Raw genomic sequence first — 17675 nt, 5'->3', positions numbered from 1 at the left:
GAGATGATTATTGTTGGAGATTTTAATTTGGTATTAGATACAAGTCAAGATTATTATAATTACTTACATGTTAATAATCCGAAAGCGAGGGAAATGGTCTTAGAGCATATGATGTCTTACAGTTTAGTAGATATATATAGAGAATTTCATCCATATGACAAGAGGTATACTTGGAGAAAACCTACACCTCTGAAACAAGCACGTCTAGACTTTTTTCTTATTTCAGCTTCACTTATAAAAGAAGTTAGAAATAGTGATATCATGATAAGTTATAGATCAGATCATTCTCCTGTTTTTATCTCTTTAAAGTTTAATGATTTTAAACATGGTAGTGGCCTTTGGAAATTTAACAACTCCCTTTTAAAAGATTTAGAGTATGTGCAAAGTATTAACTGTCATATTAATCAAATTAAAATCCAATATGCAGTTCCAGTGTACAAAAAAGAGTCTATTCTAGATATTCCAGATTCTGAAATCCAATTTACAATTAACGACCAGCTTTTTTTGGAGACACTGTTGATGGAAATTAGATCAAAAACTATCTCATATGCAAGCTATTTAAAAAAGCAAAGGACAGAAAAGGAAAAGGGGTTACTAGAAGAGCTTTTAGAATTGGAAAAGGAATATGAAAAACATATAGATAAAATAAATGAAAAGAAAAAAGAATTAGAAAATATAAGAAACTATAAGGTCATGGGTAGTTTGGTGCGTTCACGATCTAAATGGATAAATGAGGGAGAAAAACCAACTAATTATTTTCTAAATTTAGAAAATCGTCACTATACTAGTAAAATTATTCCAAAGATAATACTAACAGAAAATAATGAACAGATAGAAATAGTTAAACAAGAGGAGATTTTAAATGAACTGGAAAATTTTTATAAAAACTTGTATGCAAATAATTTGATGATAACAGAAAGTACAGATATTTCACTAAGTGACATTCTAAAAGATTATACTGTCCCTAAATTATCTGACAATGAAAGAAAATCAATTGAAGGATATATAACATATAAGGAAGCTTCTTCGGTTTTAAATAGTATGTCAAACAATAAAAGTCCAGGCAGTGATGGGTTCACAGTTGAATTTTTAAAAATGTTTTGGAATAAATTAGGCTCCTTTGTTGTTAGATCTTTAAATTATGGATATAAAGTAGGAGAATTATCATCTACTCAGAAACAAGGAATTATAACTTGTATACCCAAGGAGGGAAAGAGTAAATTCTCCCTTGGTAACTGGAGACCTATCTCATTGCTCAATGTTATATACAAAATTGGGTCAGGTTGTATAGCAAGCAGGATTAAAACTGTTCTAAATAAAATTATCAGTAATGACCAAACTGGCTTCATCTCTGGAAGATATATAGGGGAAAATATTAGATTGATTTATGATCTGATGAACTATACAGAAAATAATTATATTCCAGGGGTATTAGTTATGATTGATTTTGAGAAAGCATTTGATTCTGTTGCTTGGGAATTTATACAAAATACACTCAATTATTTTAATTTTGGCCCATTTATCTGTAACTGGATTAAAACTTTTCAATGTAATGTTATGTCCTGTGTGTTCCAGGCAGGCATTTTATCAAACTTTTTTAAACTTGGACGAGGCTGCAGACAAGGTGATCCAATATCGCCTTACATTTTTTTATTATGTGCGGAAATATTGTCAATTAAAATTAAAAATAATGAAGATATTACAGGAATCAAAATTAATAACACCCAATATTTGATATCACAATATGCAGATGATACATCAATAATCCTTGATGGAACTGAGAAATCATTAAGGGCAACCATGAAAGAAATAGATGACTATTATAAATTATCTGGTCTTAAAATAAACCAAGAAAAAACTCAGATTGTGTGGATAGGAAGTAAAAAATATTCTGAAGAAAAAATCTATTCAGAAATGAATTTTCAATGGACAACTCGATTCAAACTTTTGGGCATATATTATGATGTAGATTTAGATAAAATTGTAAAACTTAATTATGACAAGAAACTTGTTAGGATAAAATCTGTAATCGAACAATGGAGCAAACGACACTTGACTCCAATTGGAAGGATAACACTGGTTAAGTCTCTTCTAATTTCACAATTAAACCACTTATTTATAGCCTTACCAAACCCTCAGAGTAAAACATTAAAAGAATTAAACAATATTCTATTCAATTTTATTTGGAATTCAAAATGCGATAAAATTAAAAGACAAGTATGTACTCAGAAGTATGAACATGGTGGGTTAAGGATGGTTGATATAAATTCCTATATTAAAGGATTAAAGTCTACTTGGATTAGGAGATTAATTAAGGATAATAATTCAAAATGGAAAACACTGCTGGAGAATTCTATTAATTTAGAAAAGCTATTAAATACAGGTTCAGATTATATTATGCAAATGCAAGAATCGTTAAAAAATGATTTTTGGAAGGAAGTTACCATAGCTTTTAAAGAAATCCAAGATAACTTAAATGTAAAATCATGGCAGGATTATTGTTGCCAACCATTGTGGAACAATAATAAATTTAAGATAGGAAATCAGTCTTTTTTTTATAAATCATGGTATGCTAAAGGAGTTAGATGTGTAATTGACTTGTTTGATGAAAATGAAAACTTTTTAGATTTTGAAATGTTGAAAAGAAAATTTAATATTCAAATGAATTATTTAACATATATGGGAGTAAGACAAGCTGTACTTTCAGATCTAAGGAAATACAACTTCATTAGAAATGAAGTTTTCAAACCTTTTATACCATTTAATATTAAAACCTTTGTATTAACAAAAAAAGGTTCAAAGCCAATGTATGATATATTAAATCAGACAAATGTAACACCAGTGGGAAAAGAAAAATGGAGTAGACATTTTGTTTTTACAGAAAAACAATGGATTTCAATATTTCATTTACCTTTTATTATTACCTCAGACTCTAAATTTCAATGGTTGCAGTACAGAATAAACCATAATATATTAACTACAAACAGTTTTATGTATAAAATTGGTAAAGTGGATACTAATCTATGTACCTTTTGTGAAGATGCTGAGGAAACAATATATCACTTATTATGGGAATGTCCAAGGGTACAACATTTATTAGCAGAATTTGTTAGAGTTTGCAACTCTAAAGGAATTAGAATAGTCCTTGATAATAAAACTTTTATTTTTGGTGTCTTAGATGATGTGAAGTCAAAAGCGTTCAATATTGTACTCATATTGATAAAAAAATACATATACAGAAGTAGATGCCAGAAAAACCAATTAACAGTAAATGCCCTTATGAATGATTTAAAACAGTTATATAAAGTATTCCAATTCTGCGCAAAAGAAAGAAGTGAAATGGATAAGTTCAATACAGACTGGGAAATTTGGACCCCTGTGATTAACTCACTCTAAGTGCTCTCTCTCTCTCTCTCTCTCTCTCTCTCTCTCTCTCTCTCTCTCTCTCTCTCTCTCCCATCTCTCTCTCTCTCTCTCTCTCTCTCTCTCTCTCTCTCTCTCTCTCTCTCTCTCTCAATAAAAAAGGTGCTCAATATGTATTTTTTTTTTCTCTCTTAGTAAACGTTCATTATATATGCATTATTGATGTAATTGTTTTTGTTGCTTTCTTAAACATACTTTGTGTCCTTGAAAATTTCTGATGTATGTACGTGATGTATGTAGAAGCAGTTGGCTTACTAATAAACACTTCATCAAAAAAAAAAAAAAAAAAAAAAAAAAAAAAAAAATTATTTTTAAGTGAAAAACTAGTCATCGTTAAAACTACACCGGTACCCATCTGTTCTGAAAAAAGGATCGTTAAATTTTCTGAAAAGGGGAATAATTCAAAATGGGATTGTGATTTTCATCAGGTGATGTCAGACCTGTTTTTCAGAAAAATTAGTAAGTTCGTATCCTAATTTAAAAACTTAGTGATATTAATAATATTAATATTAAGTCATTGATCGTTTAAAACTCAAGCTGAAAGCAGACATTTGTCTTATCAACATCGATTTACAAACTTGTATCGGAGTAAGTTTTTTTTTTATACTGGTGCAATAAACGAAAAAACATTATCATACGATTAAGACAAAGAGCACACGGTGGGTGTAACCGGTCAGCAGAGGATGCCCACTCCTCCTAGGTACATGTACCTGATCCTACCTCTATCTATTTGGAGGTCCGTGTTGCTCTGCTTTGAATTTGTATTTCGTTTAATGTATATTTGAAATGCTTCACGGTTTGTTATTGACATTTTTTCATACATCGATACATTCGCTTTGAATTTAAATTGATACGTGTAATCACATTTATGTACAGGAAGCATAGGATAGGATGCAAATTGCAATGTACATGTATGATACCGAAACATAAGCCAAAAACACAGTGTTGAAAGGTACATGTAGGGGGCTTATACATTTTTGTGTGCTCCATTTGAAATATGAAGCGCATATGCATGTGGCAGTAAGATTTAGGAGACATCTAGCTTCGCTAGACATGGGTGTTTGGTTCACTCCACTCCCCATAAACCCTTGGCAGAGATCGTAACGAAAACTCGGTGATATGAATAAAAAGAGTTGTGCCTCTTGCAAATTCACATTTTAATCCAATAAAGTAATGGGTTATATTCGCTACAAAGAATAAAATAATAACTTGACAACATATCGACTGGTGGATCTCGGGAAAAAATATGTATAATTTTGCACGAATTAAGATATAATCTAAAGTATGCTAGAGAAAGCAATAAATGTTTTATTTATATGATCGTAATGTTTTTGGGATACCGGGAGTAAATAGTCGCTGATATATGAAATCATTCATGTCAAAAAACATGACTATTGCGGGAACAAGAAATTTAAAAAAAAATAAACACTGGATCAAACTCCTTAAATAAGCAACTACAGGTGTATAATAGCAAGTCAATAAATTCACAATTGATTTGAATTCAGAGGAGAGGAGAAAGAATTATGACCACATGATTTTCGGTGACGACATTATAGAATGTTAGTACTTTTAAAATCAAACCTGCCAGGCTAACATATTCTTATCAACTGTTTATAAAAAAAAATATCTTTTATAAAGATCGTAAATATTGGAATGTTAACGTTATTAAAAATTTCTGTTATGTATTTATATAATACATATTTATATCATAAGTGATTCAAATTTTTCAGAATTTCGATAATTTTTTGTTCAGTGAAAAATTCCAGAAAACAGAAACTGTCAAATATATTCATAACTAAGGTAATAAAAAGTAAATCCTCTTGTATTATCCCCTTAGCATGAAAATAAAGTCCTCATATGATCAATATTATAAAGCACAGATTAAAAATATATATATTATCAAAATTTTTACTGAGTAGATTTTTATGCTGTCAAGTTTTGATCAAATTTAGGACAAAAGTCTCCAAGTATTGATCAGAAGTGATAAATAATTCGTGTTACATGTTTAAAAGTGCTACATTATCCAGTAGAAATGCACATATTAGAATTCTAATTTATTTTAAATGTCTTACTATATTTATATATACTGAAATTGTCATATTTATAATGTCAGAAAGGGATTAATTACAGCCAAAAAATTAGTATACCCCCTTGCACGAAAAGAATATGACCAAAAAATGAAATGCGCTGTAGAGAAAAATGTTACATTGTATCGTTACGATTCTCCTAGGTAAAAATGAGCACCAAAAACACCCCGAGGACGACTAATTAAAAGCAATTAATTTCAGTTTAGTGTAACAGTTGTGGGATATAGGATAAGATGCGGAAGACTTTCAGTGTATTTGTTAATAAGCTGCAGGGTACAGGATGAAAGGTAAGATTATTTAGCTCTTTAATGTTAAATATTGAAACTTACATTACTTGCATATGAACCTCGTATAGAATTTGGTAGAAATATACAGCGTAAACTAAATAAACCAAAAGGTTATTGATGTTGAGCAAAACTGTAACCATGGCGTGAAACATTAATATGTCAACAATCGTTTAAACAACCAAGCTGACAACGAAATTTAAAACTTTTCTGCAAACTACCAACTAATTAAAGTCATCCTAAAATGGAAATGAAATTGCGGTTTTGCTATATGATATATTGTTAAATTCTTTTGAAATATTTTAACCTTAAATGATATCAATCATTCATCAGCTAAAACGATCAATTGGGAAACAGTATATATATGCCTGTAGATATGCATTCTCAGTAAACCAACTTCAAGGGAAAACAAGGTAGGGAATTTATAGAAAATGGTACATATAAGAATTGTATTATGCATTAAAACAAAAAACCAAAAACTTGGGAGCGTCTTTAAATAAATGAAATTCTTTATTTTTCTGATAGAATTGTAAAAATGAAGACCATAGCACTGGTGTGGGTGGTGATTTGTCTGACCTTTAGTCCGGCATCGCCTCATCGTTACCATGGTACTGATACATGATTCATCGTAGATTCATCGTAGAGTTTGATGGCGTTAATTCTATCTTTAAATATATATTACACAAAATGATTCTTAAAGGGTTTTTTCCGTCTACAGCTCGAAATTCTTATCAGAAAGTCAGAAAGAAGAGTGCTTATTAGAGAAATTGTACGTAATTATTCAAATACAGATAAGAAACTACTTGCCATGCAAAATCACATACAAGTAATAAACATTGAAAGAATCATAGATGCACATGACGTCTTGCTCATTTCAGTCTTATTAACAAATATACCTGATAAAAAATTGGACTATAGGCATCCATACTCTATATGATATATTAATGTATATATTAACAATATCTTACATTTCTTTTTATCATTTTTACACAGATGTTTTTCGACTTCATATTACATGTACTGTAAAGTATTCAAGATCAAGGTGGAAGGGGGCTATTCTCGTTCCGCCGATAATGTCGGTATACAAAAGGGTGTCTCTCTTCAATTCACGATGAGGTTTGAAAAGGGTTTCTTTCCAGAATTTCAGACTTTACAATGGTTAAAATCTAAAAAAAAATTTTAATTAATGTACTATCAACATGTACTATTAAAGAAAGCGATGAACTTACGGTTTTAAAGGAAATCCTTAAGTTAGTTATAGATGTCATAATCTAAAATAAAGAATACTGAAAACAGGTGTACTAGCAAAGATATTTTATCATATGGGTTTATCAACGAAATGAAAAAAAAAACTATCATTTTCTCAAAGGTTTGTAAAAAGCTCTACTAGACTCATATACTCTCCTTGATTCAATAGTTATTCGCCCAGCAATCTTTTGCAAACATTGAAACGGAGAAGACATGATTTCATTTTATGATTTTTTTGTCAGTAGTTTTTTATAAGCTCCGCCTTATTTGTTAAGGAGTAAGGAATCATTCTTTGAATATTAATGAGGTGATCAAATAAGGTCGGGGTGATCAAAACCAATAAAGTCATAAAGGCTTAATGATAGATTTGATCACGCCCGACCGTATTTGATCACCTAATAATATTCAAAGAATTATTTCTTATTACATCATTATTTGAGTATTATTGGGCGATAATTTTGATCGGGGCGTGGTCAAATCCAATAAATCCCGAATGGCTTTACAATAGATTTGATCACGCCCCGACCGAAATTATCACCTCATCATATTCAAAGAATGATTCCTTATTGCTTATATTTATACAGTTTTCAGCAGTTGTACGATTAAATATTTGAATATAAATAAGCAAACCCCGTTTGCGCCCCAATTATGCGTCATTTGAATTGACTGTATTGTACAAAATCGACACTTGGTGTTATCACAGGCAAATACACTAAAAATGTATATATTAAAGTTTTAAGATGTGTACAATTTAATATCAAAATAGTCACTGTTGAAAGGTATGGGACAACTCATATTAAAATCGATTTTTAGTGTTTTCATAGACAAAGGCACTGGAAAATGTGAATACAATGGCCTCCGGGTATAACGAGATGCTCTGGACATCATTAAAGTCTCGTTATAACAGATGCTCATTATATCCGAGGTTAGCAATTCCCAAGGTGATACGTGATCGGGTTTTTTTAACATTCCAAATAACGATTATAAACAAGTTGTAATGAAATAAATAGATGTAAGCGGTACCTCGTAATATCTGATTTCGCTATACCCGGAGCCCACTATGTATTTAAGAAATGAACTCAATGTCTACCCAGGTTATACGAGTATAACCTGGGTTGGGGCAGTATACACTTTATAATCTGCGAATGACTTGAGTAGACATTAAGTTCATTCCTTATCATTTAATTTTCTGTACTTTACTGAACAAATTAAGTGCATTTTATGATTTTAAACTGTTCAAAATTCAATCGTAATATCAAGGGAACTAGTATGAGATACAGATGTAAGAATTGATTGTTATGTAAGCAAAGCTCGAGTATTATAGTTGTTTACAAAACATGTAATATATAGAATTACCATTTCTTAGGCGAAATGACACGTGAAAAACATTTTAAACTACATGTAATTCAATATCTTCGTAAATACTATTATCAACAAAATAAAGATACATTTGAATGAAACGTACACCAATACAACACATATGTAAAAATGACAATGTTCAAGCTTTGTTTACAAAACGAAGAATTATAAACTCTGTATCTTGCTTATAACTTGATCACTGACTTTCAAATTTTGACATATCATTATAAACTTCCATATTTATCGTTTTAAACATTTAAAATGGAATTTTAAAATTTGAAAATTTTAAGTCAATTTATAATTTAATGTTCAAGTCGATCCAAACTAATTTTTATTTCTGTGTCATCTCTTTTTACCCACAGTAACAAATAAATGATATGCTAGTATTGGACAGGTATTGATGTTTACTTTATGCATTACATTACATGTACATGTATCAGTAGTATATACTATTTTTATAGGATTTATTTTTTATATCGACTTTTTAAACTTGTCAAAATTGCATAACTCATTTGTAGCATACGAGTAAAAACATGTCATTTTTCTCTTCATACAAACCAGGGAACGCAGTATCTAAAGATATTTTATTCAGGTTTTTTTAATCATACCGAGAATATTCTGGGACCCTCTCCCCTTCCAAAAAGAAAAAAAAACGCGGAATTTGAATAGGGTAGGGGATGTAGTAACTTAATTGTATACGCCCTCTCCCCCTTACACACCATCTCTAAATCTGCGTATGAAAAAAAAAACACCTAATATCATGTGTCTCATTAGTATAAATTATACATCTATTTTCATTTTATTGTACAACACGTTGCACGGGGGTTGATCTAAAAGTTCTGTCACAGATGCGATAAAATCAATAAAGCGTCCAAAGCGTAAAGATACCAAAGGAAAACTCAACTTTTGAAATATCTACCTATTTTTAAATCATATCTCAATGCATAATGATTACAATTACCCCTAAAGAAAAAAAATATAGTGTAAGACGAGGATAGTTGCCGCACACTGGCGAGGTTCATTCTGGATTCTCGGCTTGGTGTACTAAATTCATTAAATCAAGTCCATAACGAAAAATTGCCATGATGTTCTATTCAAATTGTTATCATTCTGTATTCGCATATGCCCGACCTATTTTATTCCTTGTTCTAGAGACAAAACTAACCTCGCAATAACAGTTACGTTTCCTTATTTTTAGAGATACATGCAGTTAGAAAAACGTTTACATTATTTTATCTGTTTTAAAGTACTTGTTGCTTAAAGTTTGTTCAAATCTTAAACTGTGTTATATACATATATAAATAAAAATAAAAACCCCTTAGAAGACGTAACTTGATATCGCGCCAATATCACGTCGTATATTTTTTAATGAATATATATATATATATATATATATATATATATATATATATATATATATATATATATATATATATATATATATATATTCAGATTTTGAAATTGAATTAAAATTGTGATTTTGCAAGCTGTGATGAATAATTTTTCTTTAATGCAGCGCCAATTAGAAACACGGTGCTTTGAGTGACACAACTTTTGGATTTACCTTCGCACAGTAAATGTAACACACAACTAAATCAAAAAATCAATTCAAACAGTCAACAGATCGTCAGGTCTCTGGAAATTGAAAGATTGCATGACAAACAGTACTGTATTTGTTTTCAACAGCATTCTAGATCGAATTTAATTACCAGCACATACATTATAGTGTAAGACAGGGGCCAACTTGCAATATAGCTCACCTGATATTAATTTATTTAAATTACATTTTACGGGCAGGAGGTGAGGTTTAACCAAAGCAATCGAAAATTGGTCATGGCCATTTGAGTATATCATCAAATGATATTTCAAGATTTTTTTCAAGATTGTTTCTTCAACATTTTCTGCAATAATTGAAGTCTCCATCTTTTTTCCAACATAACATAAATCGGTATTATCTCACAACAAACATCTCATCAATAACACTGTGCCGGATAATTATGCCAGTGCCAATGTGTCATTTTTGCACCCGCTTAAGATGCAGTTTTGGAAAAATCCATAAATACCAAATGATAGACCATTGTCTAGAGAGTATATAGCCACCTTTTTTGTTAGTGTGTCTCACGTGACAGGTAAGATATTTACCTTTAAAAATTAATATCCCATAAGAAAATGATAATTCCCATAGGAGAAATGATTCTCCTTCAGGCAATAGTGACAATCCTATAGGATTTTCTAAAAATCCTATAGGAATTATATTCCCTATAGGAAAATGATATTTCCTGTAGATATTTGCTTCAGACAGGTAGTTTTCCTATTGGAAATTAAGAATATCTATCGGATTTAATCAAATCCTATCGGAATTAAAATTCCTGTAGGAAGTTCTGATTTCCTGTAGGAATATTGTTTTTTTCTATGGGAAAAAATATTTTCCTGTAGGATTTTATTTTTTGAAATGTAAAAATCTCACCTGACAGGTGAGAAACAATAATAACAAACTTTAAGGTGGTTGTAAACTCTTAAAGCAATGATCTATCATATGGCATATTTGAAATTTTCGATGTATGCTGCTTAGACGGGTGCAAAAACGCAACCTTGGCACCGCCATAATCATCCGGCACAGTGTTACATGTAATATTAGTATACGTCAAACATGTTATAAAAAAATACTTAATATTCTTCGTAAAAACATACAAATATTAATATCAAAACTTGAGCAGAATAAGATTGTTTGTTTTCACGTGAAAAAAAATTGCTGTTAATTCATACAAAACATCAATCAAATGCAAACTTTTCTGTAATAGAACATTGCTAATTGATTTTATAAAACTTAATATTGATTTTTATAAATGACAGGTTTTTAAGGCGTTCCAATAAATGTCTGTCGGAATGGGGCCACAGTTTGGCTTGCATTTCCTTGGTCGGTGAATATGAAACGACCATCTACCTTTAAAATTGATCTGTGTTTTAATTGCTTATCTTTTCTGTATAAATTGCAATTGTCAATATCCAATAAACTCATCAACAGATATAAAACTTAATACAGTAACTGTTCGTTCATGGCTTTTTTAATGTTGAATGCCGTGTAATAGTCCTTAAGCTCAGGTGAGCTAGAAATTCCATTTATATTAATTAGGCAAAAAGTATAAATACCCCTTGATTTTGTATGCCAAATCTTAGTTGATTGAATTCACAGGCGAAAGAGGTAAGACACGTCAAATTTTGATGAAATGTAAAAAATTTATGCGTATTTATTAAATAACTTTTTGCATTTCATTTTCAAATTAATGTTCTATAAAATTAAAGAAACTAAAAAGAAATGAACAAATATTTCTTCTAATTTTTCTTCAGAAAAAAAGTCTTTGTAATAACAAAACTTTTCTATTTTTAATGAGCAGTTCAACAATGAAGTCTACAAGTTTTACTTGTGTGTTGGGGTGTGCGTTGCTTATCCTGGCACCGACTGGTCCTGTCCAAGCAAAGAGTTTGTTAGCAATCATGTCTAAACAGGCGGAAACACTCCAGCATGGTCTTGATTTGGCTTCCAAGGTCGGGGATATAGGTAAAAATACTAATAGATATTTCATATTTTGGTGGAATGGGTTGTGTTTCCTCAAGCGGGCTTGGCGATAATAAAACGATAAAATGCTTTCTTTGGTAATTCATGCGGGATATGAAGGTAACGACATAACAGAAAAAATACATATCCTGCGTTAGCCAGTTTTGTTATTTTTTTTCTCCATGGCCTGCATGAATTATCAAAGAGATTTTTTTTGCTTATATTTACTCTATCTCTATACAAATTAAAGTATTTATCGTAAGGAGTAAGTAAAAGTATTAACGAAGTAATTAAATCATTGTTTATGTTCATCAGTAGGTTAGATGAAATAATTAGCCAAGTCTTTTTAGATATGAATCTGACATCATCATGATTATTTCATGCAGTTCATGACTTTTATCAAGTTTTTAAAAGTTTCGAGCCTTCGGTAAAATGGTTTAATATAGAACTGGATCGAATAGATTTCAGCCCTGTCAGTTTCTTTAGAGTTATGAATTACAATCAATTATCGTAAGAAATAGAGGGAATCCTACTTAGTGGACGTAAATATCAATATACTATGTTTTACCCACAAGAGTTTCCAAGAAATTCAAATTCGTTTAATGTGGCAAAAGGTATAAAATGTTAAAATACAAGCATTTTTTTTCTTATTCTATTTTAATTTAAATAAGAGACGATGTGGCAATATGGGATTAAAATGTTTAATGTAAACATACAATCATGTATTTTTTTTTTATCTTGTTTTGCAGGTTCTCGAACATATGGCGTAGCATTTACAGTCGTTCCATCGAGCACAACAACCTATAGTTCTGGGTCCACCATACAATTTAACCGACTGAAATATAATCAAGGCAATGGTTTCAATACTAGCAACTACCGCTTCACTGCTCCCGCTGCTGGTATGTACGTCTTCTCTTGGAGCCTTTCTATCCCCAGTAGCTATGTGGGAAATTCGAACTTGTTAAAAAATGGCAGCATCTATCATCAACTCAACTGCCAGAAAACTTACCAACAATGCGGCGCCACCGTCACAATGTGGCTGAACAGGGGGAACCAAGTCTGGGTCACGTCCGCCTATTCCAGTATCTACGTGTATGCCACATATTCGTCTTTCTCTGGGTGGAAAATCAACTGAAAACTGTATCAGCATTGATTTTTATCAATAAAGGGAAATGCATGTAAACTATATCTTGTGATGTTCTTTCTTCTAGTTTATTTTTGAGTAAGTAACCAATAAATAAAACCTCTTCTTTCAAAAACAAAGACAATTTTAAAACAAAAATTAGTTAAATTTTTAATACATGTTTGCTGTCATGTAAATATTAATTCAAAAATATATGTATACAAGCTGCTGGTCTTGGAATAGCTAGAACGAAGATAACTTAATTACATAATGGTAGTTAATTGTGGACAAATTATGCATTCAGGAATGATTTGGACAAACACTGCATGGTGACTTATAAGTACAATGTAAATAAATAAAAAAGATTGCTATTATAATGCATGTACATGTGTCTAAAAAAAAGTCTTCAAACAGATTAATATGTATATACAGATATAAATAATAGCTTGATATACATTGTTAATTAACATATAAAAAAAATATCACTGAACTCAAAAGCTAGCACAAGAAGACTGATGACATCAAATCCGCTCCACACAGAGGGCTATCCCCATCCCCCCGCCCACACAGATAGCAGCCACGCCCCTTTTCTTGCCTGTCCGTTTCAGAGCGTAGAGCAATGTCACTAGGATCCTGGCACCAGACGCACCTATTGGGTGTCCTATAGCAATAGCACCTCCAGATGTGTTTACCTATAAAAGGTTGAGTTTCATTGCTGTCATGATAAACCAACTTGTGTACACTCAACATGTACATGTTCTGTAGGTTCCTAATTATATAAGAGAAATTATAACTCCAAATTTCGTAAATTCACAAAAAGCACCATTAACAGATTTGAAAAACTCACTATTTTTATCCTGACAGTTTTGAACATGAATACGACATTCTAGATAATGTTGAGCCTTCATGATTTCAAATTCTCTTAATTTGATACAAAACAATGGAATAAAGAACTTGCGAAAAAAAAGGAATCTTAAGTATATAGCTAGTGCTTTAAACTACATGTACGGTGTGCTACAAGTAGATCAACTGAAATATTTATAGGTGTACCAATCATTCAGTTTGCACATTTGTAAGTCTATAGGTCACATACATTAATGAATAATTTTAAAATATACTAGTCCTGCCAAAAACACCTACAAAGATATTGTGATGAAAGAATTTCAGCGTTCAAATTCGTACAGATAACGTATAATTGGAGACCAGCTCAGTAAAGTATTGATTACAGAAGTATCGAATCTTGCTTTATGAAACTTATATATCTATCAAGTCACAATAACTGAACCATTTAGGCCTTACCTTTGAGGGATCACATCCCAGTTCTTTAACGACTGCCACAGACTGAGCCGCAAAGGCTTCATTGAGCTCTAGCAAGTCTACATCATTGATGGACCAGTGTGCTTTTTCCAACTGTTGACATTTAAAAGCAAAAAATAAGAAGATGACTGTTACGTTCAGACACTTTTTACACAAAATTTAAAAATTATAAACCAATGAAACAGGTCTTTTCTCTTTTTGAAGAAAATTTCATTGGCAATCTTAACTACAGTTGCGTTGGAAGCAAATTAAATGGGGGGGGGAGGGGCTAGACTGATCATCAGAAATCTTGACAAGCAAAAAAAAAAGGGGGGGTCTAGTACCTGTAACTCCCAAAAAACCCTTACTTACTCAAAATTTTTTTTTTCCCAAATCATTAAATACCTAACTCATGGGGGGGGGGGGGGTTCATAATTGATTTTTTTTTGGGGGGGGGGGGGTTTCTATAGCTAGTGGCCTAATTTTGGCAGTTTTACGATAGGATATTCAAGGGACTCCTCCAACCTCCCTTCTAGATCCGCGCATGATGTTCATCCAACAATCCACCATAACCCCCCAACCCCTCCCCCTCCCCATTTTTTATAATATAATGTTAAACGTCACAAATTTTTTATATTTGTTTCAAATGAAATTTTTTAATGAGTGTTAAAGGTAGATATAATTTGGTATTTTTCTTTTGCACATTTAGTATGTGTTCTTTGTTTTTTTTCCTTGCATTTGAGCCCTCAACATCACCACCCCTATAATGTTTTTTGGTATGTACATACACTTTTATACAACTGTGCGACTACACATCTCAGTCATTCGACAAGTTAGTTGACTATACATTCATATATAGTTTCACCAAAGAAATTCCTTATGACTACAAATCATACTGCAACTCACTGCTTTTCTGGTGGCATCCACTGGTCCCATTCCCATAATGGCTGGATCCACCCCAGCCTGTGCCCATGATACAATCCTACATAAAGGTTGTAGGGATCTGTTTCTGTTTTCTTCAGCACTCATCAATACACAGACAGCTGCCCCGTCATTTAAACCTGCAAATTCACACCAACATCTTAACCAAAAACTCTTCACAATATTAGTCAATTCAAAGTTTTATCTTAATGTCACATCCATTAATTTCTTGTTTTCTCATGTCATGAATTTTTGACAATGTTTACCCTAAACCAACATATGTTTAATGCATATTGATGCCTACAGGTTCAATACTCCAAGTTTGCAGTGTCATAAAAACTGTAGAATCATTATAATGAACAAATATGGTCAGTCCTCTAATAATTTAATCAAATTACATGAAAGTTAGACTTGGATTTGTACATTAACAAAAGGAAAGTTTCACAAATGAACATGTTGGGTACTTGTGCATTAGGAGAGAATTTCTCCTACATGTATTTTGATTTATCTGCCATTAAATGGTTCTGTTGCTTGCAAATAGTACATATCTAATATGCAAAACTTAAAATTTTTTATTAAGATAAATACATGTATTCGCCTTTCCGTTAAGATGTAAATATTAAACAACCAGAGGATGATGTGGTTACCAGAAGCATTTCCAGCAGTTACCGTTCCTGTTCCATCTTTAACAGAAGCTGGTCTTAGTTTCTGTAGTGCTTCTATTGAGCATCCCTGCCTTGGAAATTCATCTTTATTTACAACCTCTGGAAGAAATATGACAATCTACATTTATAGATTTTCATGGCTTAGTTAATTCATGACACACATTTTTTGCTGGTTGACTTTCAACATTTTATACTTTCTATCATAGCTGGAATAATTAATGTAGCCCTCTCCGATTTTTTATATCTGATGTTTACTGGAGAGGAAAAAAATGGGAGAGGGCTATATTACTGCAGCTATCATTATGTGGGTTTTTTACAGAAAAAGTAAAAAAAAATCAATGAAACAATCATCTAAATGCAAAAGAAATACATATTGAAAAACCAAATCAACATTAAAGATTCTCTGACGTGCATCAACCTATGAACTTATACTTGTTCCTTGTCTGGTTGTTATGGAAACAGGAACTATTTCCTCATTGAAATACCCAGCATTCTGTGCAGCCTCACACTTCTGCTGAGAAGTAAGTGCAAAAAGGTCTTGTTCTTCTCTGGATGCACTGTATTTTTTCGCCACATTTTCAGCTTTTAAAATTAGATCAACAGTCAACATTTCAAACAATTAAAATGCAAAACTGAATTTTTAATTATTTATATTTCTCAGTGTAATTAGCATGAAATCAGAACACAAATATATAAATCAATAGAAACCATAACAACATTTTTTTATTATTCTAAACATGAAAATAACATGAATTTTCTCAATAATTAAAATACAGAATACTGTTAACTTGGATATATCCATGACTGGGTTTTGTTTACAGATAATATACAAGTACACATGCACGTACATGCTTTTCAGTGATATAGAGTCAAACTTCTGTATCTCGAACTAGATGGGACTGTTTAAAAACTTCGAGATATCCGAGTATTCGAGATATCAAGGGGAAAATACTTAATGGTTGGGATTTACAAATCACTTCGACTTATCTATGGTTTTCGAGATATCAGTGCCCGAGATATAAAAGTTCAACTGTAGTTGTGTTTCTCCCAAATATGATAAACAGGTTATAGTCATTTCACTATTAATTAATGGCACAAATATTTTCCCTTCTTGTAAAAAAAAGTTTAATATATTAATTTTACATTAAACCAATGTTTTTAAAAAATTGGCACTAGTTTATAACCCTACTGTTGATAGTATTTTCTGACTGGCTCGTTTACCTGTAATTCCCATGTGATATTGATTAAAGGTATCTGTGAGGTCATCACACATTATTGTGTCTGTAAATGAATTGTTTTTGTGCAGGTTTACATCAAAATTTACGTCCTGCACGAAAACAAATTTTGAAAGATTTGGTTTACTTACTGAAACTGAAAACCAACGCATCCACGAAACTACATATCCACGAATAAGCAAAAAGCCTTCAATTCACGAAAATTGGCCCCCGCGAAATTAAATGATTCCACAGTAAATCCACAAAATTAGAATTACAGGAAATTGTCCAATTAATTGTCCCCATGAACCTGTGAAAAACTGACCATCTGCAACAGATTGGTCCTCCAGAATTTTATTGATTCTACAGAATATTTACAAGTAGCCTATGTAATATCAGTAGAAAATTTATTAGAGAGGTTGATGATTGACCCCTCAATATCTGTTCTGCTGTGGAAGATTTTAAAAATGAGTTCAAAACAATTTGAGGTTAATTCAAG

At 31.5% G+C, this 17675-nt stretch overlaps 3 protein-coding genes across 3 annotated transcripts in view; 1 reads left to right on the top strand and 2 right to left on the bottom strand.

The window, feature by feature from the left end:
- The window catches only part of LOC128186104 (E3 ubiquitin-protein ligase RNF213-like), a 166975-nt gene that overhangs the window by 21618 nt on the left and 127682 nt on the right, over nucleotides 1-17675 (bottom strand). The window lies entirely within an intron of this gene.
- LOC128186110 (caprin-2-like) lies at nucleotides 11583-13151 on the top strand. Its single transcript, XM_052855842.1, has 3 exons — nucleotides 11583-11603; nucleotides 11797-11960; nucleotides 12707-13151. The coding sequence occupies exons 2-3, from the start codon at nucleotides 11804-11806 to the stop codon at nucleotides 13090-13092; spliced, it is 543 nt and encodes a 180-aa protein (XP_052711802.1). The 5' UTR covers nucleotides 11583-11603; nucleotides 11797-11803; the 3' UTR covers nucleotides 13093-13151.
- LOC128185297 (acetyl-CoA acetyltransferase, cytosolic-like) lies at nucleotides 13576-17235 on the bottom strand. Its single transcript, XM_052854928.1, has 6 exons — nucleotides 17184-17235; nucleotides 16395-16544; nucleotides 15945-16061; nucleotides 15283-15437; nucleotides 14380-14490; nucleotides 13576-13772 (listed from the first exon to the last, which is right to left on the bottom strand). Exons 1-6 carry the CDS (start codon nucleotides 17233-17235, stop codon nucleotides 13602-13604), a joined length of 756 nt encoding a protein of 251 aa, XP_052710888.1. The 3' UTR covers nucleotides 13576-13601.

The sequence above is a fragment of the Crassostrea angulata genome, chromosome 5, assembly GCF_025612915.1.
Source record: "Crassostrea angulata isolate pt1a10 chromosome 5, ASM2561291v2, whole genome shotgun sequence".
Lineage (NCBI taxonomy): Eukaryota > Metazoa > Mollusca > Bivalvia > Ostreida > Ostreidae > Magallana > Magallana angulata.
This window is presented reverse-complemented; position numbering and strand designations above follow the sequence as displayed.

Coding starts and splice junctions, on each gene's coding strand:
- LOC128186110 (XM_052855842.1), top strand. CDS start 11,804: ATGAAGTCTACAAGTTTTACTTGTGTGTTGGGGTGTGCGTTGCTTATC. Junction 11,961..12,706: donor TTCCAAGGTCGGGGATATAG/GTAAAAATACTA, acceptor CTTGTTTTGCAG/GTTCTCGAACATATGGCGTA.
- LOC128185297 (XM_052854928.1), bottom strand. CDS start 17,235: ATGTGTGATGACCTCACAGATACCTTTAATCAATATCACATGGGAATT. Junction 16,545..17,183: donor ATATCACATGGGAATTACAG/GTAAACGAGCCA, acceptor TAATTTTAAAAG/CTGAAAATGTGGCGAAAAAA. Junction 14,491..15,282: donor TGGATGCCACCAGAAAAGCA/GTGAGTTGCAGT, acceptor AAATGTCAACAG/TTGGAAAAAGCACACTGGTC.